General features: G+C 38.8%; 1 protein-coding gene across 1 annotated transcript in view; it reads right to left on the reverse strand.

Moving 5' to 3' along the window:
- LOC127639360 (E3 ubiquitin-protein ligase RNF123-like) overlaps positions 1 to 12,511 on the reverse strand; it is a 176,008-nt gene that overhangs the window by 146,385 nt on the left and 17,112 nt on the right. Inside the window, exons 18-24 of the mRNA XM_052121316.1 lie at positions 12,396 to 12,457; positions 11,365 to 11,436; positions 10,621 to 10,741; positions 9,359 to 9,460; positions 3,116 to 3,216; positions 2,710 to 2,902; positions 272 to 417 (exon numbers count right to left, since the gene is read on the reverse strand). Of these exons, the coding sequence (XP_051977276.1) occupies positions 272 to 417; positions 2,710 to 2,902; positions 3,116 to 3,216; positions 9,359 to 9,460; positions 10,621 to 10,741; positions 11,365 to 11,436; positions 12,396 to 12,457 (797 nt within the window). The remainder of the gene's footprint in view (positions 1 to 271; positions 418 to 2,709; positions 2,903 to 3,115; positions 3,217 to 9,358; positions 9,461 to 10,620; positions 10,742 to 11,364; positions 11,437 to 12,395; positions 12,458 to 12,511) is intronic.

Below are 12,511 nucleotides of genomic sequence, written 5' to 3' on the forward strand. Positions count from 1 at the left end.
TTTCTATATAAATATATGAATCTACAAAAAAATTTAAAAAGTGTGTGAAAAGAATGAGCACAAAAAACTTTGAGATTATATAACCAGTTTTTTTATGAACAACAAAACACCACTTGTGTTTTGTGTTTCATCAGCAGAGAATTAAAAAACGAAAAAAGACCTCATCAATCATTACAGACTGCAATCGCGGATGACATGATCGAGGTGGTCGGGTCAGTTTGTCATACAGACATATCCCAAAGGGCCGTGTTTTGTTCTCTTGGTCCTGTACCTTGCCAAGCTGTTGATGGACGCTCAGATTGTACATCATCACAACTCCATCCAGAATCTCCAACAGGGACTTCTCTGTGATTGGCTGGTCGGGCTCTTCTAACGGTCGCCCCAGCAACAGGCCATCGTTACCATGGCTTCCCTCGACTGGAGGTGGCAGAGGGGAAGAAGGGGTGAGAGAATTGGCAGGGAGCAAGAAAGAAATAGGAAGATGAGCAGTTAATTAATTAATTTGGTACTTTTATTCACCAAAGTGGCATTCAACTGATCACAATGTATAGTCAGGACATTAATAATGTGAAAAAAGTAGTTACAATTTGAAAAAAAAATCAGAACTTCTTAAAATTCTTTAAAGAGTTCTCATCAAAAAATCCTCCACATGCAGCAATGACAGCTTTATTTGCAGATCTTTGACATTCTAGCTGTCAGTTTGTCCAGATACTCAGGTGACATTTCACCCCACACTTCCTGTAGCACTCTTGTCTGACACTTATCACGCACCTTACAGTCTAGCTGACCCCACAAAAGCTCAATGTGGTTAAGATCCATAACACTTTTCCAATTATCTGTTGTACAATGTCTGTGTTTCTTTGCCCACTCTAACCTTTTCTTTTTGGGTTTCTGTTACAAAAGTGTATTTTTCTTTGCAATTCTTCCAATAAGGCTGCACCACTGAGTCTTCTCTTTACTGTTGTACATGAAACTGGTGTTGAGCGGGTAGAATTCAATGAAGCTGTCAGCGGAGGACATGTGAGGCGTCTATTTCTCAAACTAGAGACTCTGATGTACTTATCCTCTTGTTTAGTTGCACATCTGGTCTTCCACATCTCTTTCTGTCCTTGTTAGAGCCAGTTGTCCTTTGTCTTTGAAGACTGTAGAGTACACCATTGTATGAAATCTTCAGTTTTTTTTTTTCAATAATAATTTCAATCATTGAAGAGTCTTCATTCCTCAAAACAATGATTGATTGATGAGTTTCAATAGAAAGTTGTTTCTTCTTTGCCATTTTTGACCAAATATTGACCTTAAGACATGCCAGTCTATTGCAATGTTAAGCTTCATTTAAGGAACCAAATAGTTTTCAACTGTGTTTGATATAATGACAAGTGATTTTCTAGAACCAAATTATCAATTTAGCATGATTACTCAAGACTAAAGTGTTGGAGGCATGGCTGCTGGAAATTGGGCTGTTTTTTACATCAGTAATGTCCTGACTATACTCTGTGATCAGTTGAATGCCACTTTGGTGAATTAAAGTACCAATTTTCTTCCAAAACAGCTAAATCTGTACAATATTTCAAACTTTTGTCGCCAGTGTAGATAAAAGACTTGCTTTTACATATATTCTTAGCTAAGCTAATTGGTTTCCAGCAAACTTCTTGAGTAGTTATAAATTGAGGTTCGCTTGGCATTAGGTGTCAGCTAAAGATTTAAATAAGTAATTTGAATAACTTAATAATTATTATAATAATAGTCACTTTCCACAATTATGGTACAAACAGGGCCTGAAACTCTAAGAAATATCTTGTTTTTTTCTTTATCACCAATGTACTGTTATAAAAGGTGGTGCTTAACCTTCAGAAAAAGTTAATCGTCAAGCTCAGGAGGTTACATTTTTATAAGCGGTTTTATTTTCAGTTATAATCAAGCAATAAACAAAAACTAAATAAATAATAAACAAAATTATGTTTTGTTGTCTATTTTGTATGAGGTTTACAATTTGTCAACCCTGTTACCAAATTTTGGGCCGTGTCTAAATAATTTATGTAAATTTGTATTATCATCAGGCAATAAAATTAATTAATTAATTAATTAAAATGATTAGCCATTTATTTTTCTGTTTATTTTATATGAGAGTTGCAATTATTTCAAACCTGTTACCTAATTTTAGGCAGTGCTTATATATAGTTTAAAACCCTGATTTGTGTGAATTTGAATATCTAATAATAAAACATAATATTTTTTTTTATTAATTTTTTGTTTATTTCAAATAAGGTTTGTTATTTTTTCAACCCCCAAACTAATTTTGGATGCTTCTAAATACAGAATTAACCCAGATTTGTGTGAATTTTATTATCTTGAAATAAACACCAAACAAATAAAACGTAAGAGACATTTTTTGCTGTTTAAATTAGGTTTGCAATTTTTTCAACCCTGTTACCAAATTTTGGGAATATTCTAAACAGTTTCAAATCCCAATTTGTGTGAATTCGTATTAGAGTAATGAACATAAAAACTAATAACAAAATTGTGAGCTATTTTATTTAAGCAATGGGAAACCAAACTTCAGGCCCTTAATGGAAAGTGCTAGTACCATAATAGAGATCTGACAATTGCAATTTAAACATTTATTCCCATTGCCACTATCTTAACAAGCAGAAGTATTTTAGCTCTGTTTATGCTTTGTCAGGTGAAATAAAAAGTGTTAAATGGATTTACTGTCTTCCTCTGTCCGCTGCTCAACAGCAAGAGTCCGGACCTTGACCTTCTCAAGTGGAGCAAGAGGTCGTCGAGGGGTCATGAGGCTGACGGCAGCGGTGCTCAGGAAGCGGTTGGCTCTGCCAAGCGTCGGGGAACTTAACCAGCTGGGCCGGGCCAAAGCACCACCCATGGCAACAGCGCCAGATGGTCTCTGTGGTTTATCCACACAAACACACAATGTCATTCTTACTCAATGTCTAGACTCCAAAGGACCACATGATTCATGTGATTAAGCATTCTCAGCTCAAAATTAGAATTTTTGAGCGAACAAACCCTTTAACTGTATGGAGCAGAGTATCAACATCTCATCCAAGTCAAGTTAACTTTACTGCCACGCATTAAAACCTGACAGTTTTAAATGTACCTGGGCAGCTCCAGTCTCCTCATCCTCATCCAGATCATCCATGGAGGTGGACTGGATCTCCGCTGGGTCTATGATGATGTTGGCCTTTGCCGCGAGGTCATCTAAAGATAACAGTGAAAATTATGTTTTAACTAGGGCTGTCGATTTAACGCATTATTTCAGTGTGATTGCTGACTGTATTTAAAAAAATAACACATTTATTTATACCTCATGTCCCATACTTAAATTCCATAATGAAAGTGTTTTTTGTTTTTTACCATCGGAGCAATTCAATATTGAAGCACATGTAACTTCGTGTTTTAAAGAGAAGTGTCAGCGGGGGGCAGTCAGCGCATCGCAAAAAAAAGCAGCACAGCCACAGAATGAGAGTTGGTCACACAGGATGCATTCTTAAAAACTGGACAAAGCACAACAGAATTTAGAGCTCTCCAGATGTGATGTTTTAGCTAATTTTAATGTGACACAGACTGATTCGAACTGGTGAAGTCTACAGTAACTCAGATAACCTCTCTGTACAATAGTGATGAGAGAATAGCATCTCAGAATGCTATTCTGAGATGCGGAATGGCACTGTTTTGGCGGCAAGAGCGGGACCTACACAATATTAGGCAGGTGGTTTTAATGTTTTGGCTGATCGGTGTGTGTGTGTGTGTGTGTGTGTGTGTGTGTGTGTGTGTGTATATATATATATATATATATATATATATATATATATATATATATATATACTGTATATATACTGTATATATATACACACACACACACACACTATACACATACAATAGTTAGTTCCAGTCCTCGAATCTGATTGGACAAGAGACGTTCCATAAGCACTGATGGTCTGGAACCATCAGCACTCGGACGCTTCACTGTGTGTGTATCACTCCGCTTGCGTTCATGCCATTCTAAACTAAAGTTTAAGAGCAGTGCATATGTGTTAAGAGCGTGTCTATTTTTACAAAAAAAAATTTTTACATTACATATGTTAGCCAGCAGGTGGAGGAAAAAGATAATTTTTATGTGAAATATGAGCCATTTGGTGACGTGAAGTGAATCCGTCAGTCACTGTTTACATAGAACAGCGCTCCATGATCGCTTGTATTACTAATACATTATTAAAGCTAGGACATAGCTTTAAACAGCTTTAAACGAACAACTACAGCATTAAGGCTCAGCACAGCTGAGTCTGATTGATTTCAGAACTCAAGGTGCTTAACTCTTACTGGATTTTCCACATTGGATACATACTGTTTAAAATGGCAGAGGACATTGCGGTTTCATTGTGTGTTACTATTTCTGAAGTGACATTTTTGAATTACTAACGAAGGATTGGACACATCATTTGACCGCACTCAGTTTTTCAATTTTTTTTTAAATTGACTTGTTCATTGAACTGTCATATATAAGCAACATCACACTTGCAATTGTGCTATATGACGCTATATCAGCACTGCTGTGATTACCTACGGCACTCAGCCTGCGGCAGAATCATAGCAGTGCTGATGTAGCGTCATATCACACTCTTGCTCCTGTGATATTGCTTAAATATATATATATACACACACACACACACACAAGGAAGTTCAAGGCAGACTCGGCCGTCACTGAGTCTGTCCTGTATACATCAATAACTGTCTGGTTTGGTTCAGCCACCAAATCAGACAGAAGGCAACTTCAACGGACAGTCAGGACTGCTGAGAGGATTATTGGTGCCCCCCTGCCCACCCTCCAAGACCTGTACATTTCCAGAGTGATGAAACATGCAGGTAGGATCACTCTGGACCCCAAACACCCAGCCCACTCCTTTTTTTTAACTGTTGCCCTCTGGCTGGAGCTACAGAGCGCTAAGCACCAGAACATCAAGGTGCAACAGCAAGAACAGTTTTTACCCTCAGGCCATTTTCCTCACGAACAATTAAACTACCTCAGGACTCCCCCATAGTGCGATAATGTAAATACATATCTCATGTACATGTGTAAATTCTACCTTGCACATACATTACCACTTGCACATGTACATATGCCATTCTGTTATATGTCCTATTATTTGTATGTTTATTTATCCTCTTACCTTGTTTTATATTCTGTGTATTGCACATGTACCAAAAAATATTCCATTCTGATTTTGATATATACACACACACACACACACACACACACACACACACACACACACGCCTTACTGATTTCCCTCTCCCGCAGACAGACACATGACCACGCCCCCCCCCCCCATGCCAGGCTCGTCACCTGGGTTGCAATTACTCTAACACCTGTCTCTTAATATAGTGATGGCGGAGGGGAGACCTGATAAGGAGAAAGTGTTAACATTTAAGAGTGCTTTCATTTCTCTGCGAGGTTTTTATGTTATCTACGGTTACCGTTGATTGTGTATCTGAACAGTAATTAAAAAGACTGACCTTGAGCCTGTTTCATTGTCTCCTGACTCCTCCAATGCCCACGAACGTAAACTATCACAGTATATATATATATAAATTACTATTATGCATAACTATATTGAATTAACTTTATTTATGGGCCTTTCTAAGCAAATATTGGTGTATGCAGTTAACAGCTATTAATTTGCTTAATTACATTTACAGTTATTCATTTAGCAGGCGCTTTTATCCAAAGCAACTTGCATAATGAGGACGACAACAACAAAAGTGATTTCGGATGGCTTCATCCAGCTGTTTTTCAGTGTCTAGCGTGTGTTTTAAGATGCCGTGTAAAGTAAAAAGAATGTCAACAAAGTGTGTCTTGTGTCTCGAAATGGCTTGTGCTGCATCGTGTATTATTTAGCGAAAGAACACGTTTGGTCTGAACGGCCTCTATGACAAGTTAGTCTTGCAACTTTGAAAAAACTAATCTTATGGTAGCCAGCTACTGTATATAATGTTACCTGGGTGACTCATTTTGCACAACAATGTTAATTTATCAAAGAATATGGAATGTCTGCAAGACATCAAAATCACATGAACGTGATATACAAATGTAATAAGTAGTGACAACAAAACACCGGCCTGAAACACTTTCACACTGGCCCATTGGGCCATCCATATTGTTGAGCCCCAGACAAGGAAAATTAAACTGGCTTGGATCAGAGTACAGTTGTCTTGCTGTTCAAAAGATGAAGAACACATGCAATAAAAACATCAAGCTTGACCTTGATAAAGCCATTAGATTGAGTCATCGAGGTTAGAGTAAAAGCGCAGAGGTCCTTCATTTGGCCTAAAATGGATGTTGTTTAGTGAAGGTTGGGGCAAAAAGTTGAATGTACTTCAGTGGAGAGCGATTTAAAGTGCTGAAGAACAAAATGTCAAATTGACTAATGGCATTTGGTCATGTAATCAAAACTCTTGCCATTCTTGCATGTATTATGTTGCAATTGTCATCAAGATTCATATTAAAATGTGACCTAAATCAATAATAAATGCAATCAAAAAACAATAAATAGCCAGGTTATGAAAAAATTGATTAAATTAAAGATAACGACCATATTGAGGATGATGACAGTGGTTTAAAAGTCAACACTGCAATGTTAATGAGCTGAATAAGATGAGACCCAGATTGAGGATTCGGCAGCGTCATAGCGAGTGTGTATAAATCACTATAAAAATCGAAAATAGTTGCCCAAGGGAGTTTTCAAGATGGCCACTGGGTGGACAGGCTCCTTAAAGGTACATTCTTCAGGGTCATTTGTCAAAACTAGGCAAATTCATATCCAAGTTGCGAAGAGAAGAACCAGATTAAAAACAAATTTTAAAAAATCCACCTTTTTATGGTAAATGGCCTGCACTTATATAGGGCCTTTTTTAACCTTTTTTACACTGTGTCCCAATCACCCATTCACACACATTCATACACCAATGGCGGCAGAGCTGCCATGCAAGGTGCTAGCCTACCATTGGGAGCAACTTGGGGTTCAGTGTCTTGCCCAAGGACACTTCAGCATGTGGAGACGTGTGGGCCGGGAATCGAAACACCAACCCTGCGATTGGCAACCGACCCACTCTACAACCTGAGCCACAGGCGCCCCATTTTTATGCACATTTTGGACCAAATTTGGCATCTTAGTGTGTACATCCCAAAATTTAAAAAAACATGAGGATGGAAACCCAGCTACTGATGTTAACGACTCCAAACAGTCATGTCGACAAAAAAGAATGCAACAAATGTTTGCCATTCTTCACTCAACCGTTTCAAAGTCGAGATTTGCGGAAACAAAAGCATCAGAACGAGTTCTATCAAGCAGCAGAAGCACGTCAGCTGAAGGAGATGTTTTGAACAGACTCAGCAGGGAGACGATGCAGGAACAGAAACAATGTTATCATCAGCATTTAATCAAACAAGGACAGAGAACAGGAACACCAGAGGGAGATGAGTGTTTCAGGATACAAGACGGGGAGAGAGTGAATGAGAGTTAATGAAATTCAAACCTCGCTACAGTCAAGTTGTGATTCCTGACATGAGTAATGATGTGCTTCGCCTCTCTCCACCAATGGAAACACACATCACACATACACAAAAACAACTGAAGATGGCTTTCATTTTAATATCAAAGAATAAATCCCTGGTTGATTTCCAATTTGCATACAATCCATCCTGTATAGCATGCTAGATTAGGATAAGTGCATCCCAAATCAGAGTAGATTAAAACTGATATGTCTAAGATCCCTGGGCAGTGGCCTATTTCCAGTGAAATCCTTTCACATTTTATATTGCCCTTTTTTTCAAAGGGGTTGTGCACAAATAAACATACAGCGCGAATGAATGTGTTGTGTGCCAATCCTTAAAATTAATTAATCCACATGTTTTCAACTGGATTATATAAAAGTAATTTTTCAAGGTTTGTTAGTTGTATTTTGTGCATATATGCAATTCATTTGTATTCAAGTTTATTCACCTTGAATTCGGCAACAGTAGGTCGAAAGTTCTTCAACTGAAATCGGTCTGTGCTTTCCAAAAATGTGAATCACTGCCCCCAGTGGCCGAAGCTGGAAGTGTTGTTTAACGTATGGGCGGTTTGAGGTCCAGTTTCCAGGTGAAATGTCCACAGAGTAGTGCCGATAGTGAGTTGCATTTTTAATTTGTAAATGACATAATAGAGTCAACAGGAATGCAAATTTTATTAACCCAAACCCCCTAAACCTAACCGTCTGTGGAATATAAATGCAAAAATGCAACCTCCGAACTGCGCATATTTTGTTTGTCAGTTTTGCTTTGTTTTTTTACTCCCTGATTGGAAATATTTATTTAATGTGGCTTTAATCTAGCTCACTACATTTTTAAAAAGGATAGTTAGGCTACAGCTAATTTAATAAGAGAAGATTGCAGAAGCTTGTACAGTTTTGAAGTAGATTCCTCAACGCTGCAATATATCATTTCCATACACAGTAGAATGTAAATGCATGAGAATGTAAATGCATGAGAATATCCACTCATCACCTCAGTTCATTCTCGGAAATCCAGCCAAAACGTTTGGCCAGATTCCTCCAAAATGCATTAGACAGAGTGAAATCACCCAGTGGTAACCACAAACAACCCATCATCACATAAAAGACACGACGCTCCACCTCTTCCTTCATTCATCCTCATTCTCTCTCTGCATCTTCCCAGCTGTTTGACAATATTGTTGCGGAATGGGACTCTGCCTTGAACGAAATCAATACCTATAAGCATCCTAGTCTTACTGAATGACGCCGGCATCCATTTTATCCCATCATTTCAGAAAATGAAATGACGCCACAAATCAAAATAACGGCCATCTCTTGTTTTTGAGGTTAATAAATCAGTCAGAAACATAATTAGAAACCTAAAAAGCACCATATAATTCATTTCGTCTTAATTTAAAACTAATTTATGAGATTAATCGATTTAAACAATTCTGTCTGCAGCTTTGCGAAGATCAATAGCAACATTTCAAAGGTGGCAAAGCAAAACAAACATAATGGGGACATAATTTATAGGGAACGCATATCTCATTTTATGTCTGGACATACAAGCTTTGGAAAATCACTAGGCAGAACAAGGTATTACATTCTGTTGTTGAATAAGAGAGGAAAGTAGTATTCATTGTCTTTAGAGGACTGAACTCAGTCATTGGTTTTTCTCTGCCATCAGTAACAGCGAAACACTCAAAATAAATTGAACTTCTGCTCCCTCTGGTGGTCTTTAGTGCAATTGCACACAGTGAAAATAAAAAAACACAGTGAAAGAAAGAGTTCAGTTGCACTTTTTACTAACCTTTGAGTGTTTTCTTCAAATGCGAGAGAAGCCCTCCCAACCGTTGAAGGTCAAAGTATTCAACCTTCCCGTTGTAGAAGAGTTGAGGGGGCACGTAGGCATCTGAAAGAAACACAAATACAATGTATACAGTACAAGGTCTGAAGAGACCCTGAACTCATTCTTGCAAGCTCTTTGACAACTTTATTACTGCTTATTAATGTTGTGATTATTCTATATTCAACCGAGTTTAATCAAGACAAATCAGTTAAAAACACAAAAATGACCTGAAACACACATGTTTTCCAAATTTTGTAAGGGTTTAGGATAAGTGCATATTAAATATAATTCTTACAATTTCATAATTAAAACAATAGTCCTCTGTAGTGCGGAGGAGGCTGGGGCCGGAATGATCCAAGCCCGGACACCAATCAGCCTGATGAGGGGAGCGAGGGATAAAGGCGACCGGAGACGGCAGTTCGAGAGAGAGAGAGAGAGAACTATGGGCAGCTGCCCTGTATGAGTTTATGTTTTTGTTTAAGTTTATCATTAAACTATTTTTAATATTGTCAAGCCGGTTCTCGCCTCCTGCCCACCCTTGCCCATCTTAACCCCTTTACATTGGTGCCGAAACCCGGGAATGAGGAGGGATGCCCGTCGTAGAGTCCTCGACACTGACATCCACCCAGGGGAGCGCCGCTACCATCCGCCGGGGGACGGAGTACCCCGACCGCCCGGACGCAGTGTACGGCCGCCGTCCGCGAGGCGAGTAGGGACTGGACTCCCTGACCACCTGGAGGGATGGAGCCGCTGCCAGGAGTGGAGGAGTGCCCTGCTGGCCGGCAGAAATGAGGAGGGTTTGAGGGGAGGCGGGAATCCACTCCCCAACCACCTAGAGCAGTAGGATCGCTGCCAGGGGCGGAGGGGTTTCCCCATGTGCTGCCAGAAACGCGGAGGGGCATTCTGTCCGCTGGGGGTCTGGGGTTTGACTCTGGTCTGCCTGGGGAGGAGCGCATATTGTCCTCCTGAGAGGGTGGAGGATTGATCAAGGACAATGCGACGGCGCATCATAGAACCGGTGAGTCGAGTTTCTCTTTTTTTCTCTCTCTCTCTCTCTCTCTCTCGCTCTCTCTCTCTCGCTGTCACTCCATATTCGCCTTTCCCTCGCCTGTTTTTTTTTTTTCTCTCCTTTCCCATCCCAGGCCAAAGAAGGCTGGGAAGGCACACCACCATCCCCCCGCATTTCACCCATTTTATCATCAGTGGATATCTGTGCTGTGAACCTTCACTGCTGATTGATCCTGGAATTTTCCTCTTGCCTTCATCCCAGTAACTCCTGATGGCCGCGATGAGCCGGTGTAAGAAACACACCATGTATTCAGGAGGACACAACACTGTGGGGTTCTGAACACACCAGCAAACATGATTACTTTTACATCATATGTGTGGCAAACATCATACCACTCAAAACCCTCACTTATTACTGAAATATGACAGTACCCATGCTACCACAAATGCCCAAATTCATTCATTTGTAGTATATTTGTATGTTTTCATACAACGGATAGTTACGGATCAGATTGGTTATAGTTTGTTTGGAACTATATTATTAGTGGAGCAAAAACAGACAGCATAACTGGCCATATTGTGTCTAAAATGTTAATTACTCGATGTTAACTTCTTAAAATCAATATCACACACAACCGTGCTGTTGTACTGAATAACAGTTCAGTCACAGCCATGATGATACTAGTCTGCTAGTGTGATATTGCTAAAATATAGCAAAGTTAATGCCAAAATAACATATTGAAGCACATCAGATTTCTCAACCAGACCTCTTATACCCTAATTTAATTTAAAAAAAAATTAATATAAAAAAAAATATATATATATATTTATATGAAAATAATACAATTTAAAATTAAAATTAAATAAAATAATAATTAAAAAAAAGACGCCTGAAGACTACAACATAAGCATTTTTCCAGTCGTGAACACATGAAAACACTGATATTCTGTGAGCTTACCCCTCGGTTGCTGGCGTTCTCTTGAAGGAACTTGCGGAATTTGTTCAGGAAAATGTATCGGGATGCATCTCCCTGTGGACGGAATCACTCAGATAAAACAGATGCCACATAAACAGCTATGAAGGAGCACATATAGTGTCTCTTTACAGTGTATTAAAGGATTAATTCAACCAAAAATGAAAATTCTGTCATCATTTACTCACAATCATTGCATTCCAAAGCCATATGACTTTCTTTCTTCCAGGAGAAATGTTGAAGAATATCAAGAGTGCTCTTTACTGTGCAACAAAAGTGAATGTTGACCCAAGCGATCAAGCTCCAAAATAACCAAAAAAGCATCATGTGTTTCATAAAAACACATACAGTATATTCGTAGTCTTCCAAAGCATTGTGAGAGGAACAGACCGAAATTTAGGTTGTTATTCACTGAAAATTTGCTGCCATCCACTATAGCTCTGAAATCTCATTTGCACTTTTGCCTATTCAAACTTGCTGTGTCATAATTGGTCACATGACAGCACTGACATCAAAACTGACATGCTTTTTCTAAAGAAGCGATGTTTGAATGGATGTGGAAGTGGTAGCAGATATCAAGGTTTTAAGCGAATAATCATGTACATTTTGGTCTGTTCCTCACACAAAGTTATCAAATTTCTTCAGAAGACTTGGAATAAAGTGCACAAGTCGTACTAACCAATTTGTGATGCTTTTATAGTGCTTTTTTGTCATTTCAAAACTTGACACCCCAAGTCGTCATTCACTGTCATTTTATGGAAAAGAGCGGCCAGTACATACTTCAACATTTCTCCATTTGTGTGCCACAGAAAAGATGCAATCAAACTGGTTTGGACTGAAATGATGTTAAGTAAATGATGACAGAGTTTCCATTTTTTGGTAAATTATTCCTCTAAGATTGAGGAAATCATACAAAATACATCAATTTCAAAAAACAGCCATCTTCAAGAATAGGGAGACGAAACACATCAGAGGTTAAAAGTTAAGCTGTGAGAAAAAAAAACTGATCAACGTACCGTGCCTTTGTCTTTGTTGTTTAGCATTAGCCTGAGGATCTGAACCTGTAACTCCTCCACAACTTCACACACACACAGCACACACACACACACACACACACACACACACACACACA

Source organism: Xyrauchen texanus, chromosome 48, assembly GCF_025860055.1.
Source record: "Xyrauchen texanus isolate HMW12.3.18 chromosome 48, RBS_HiC_50CHRs, whole genome shotgun sequence".
Lineage (NCBI taxonomy): Eukaryota > Metazoa > Chordata > Actinopteri > Cypriniformes > Catostomidae > Xyrauchen > Xyrauchen texanus.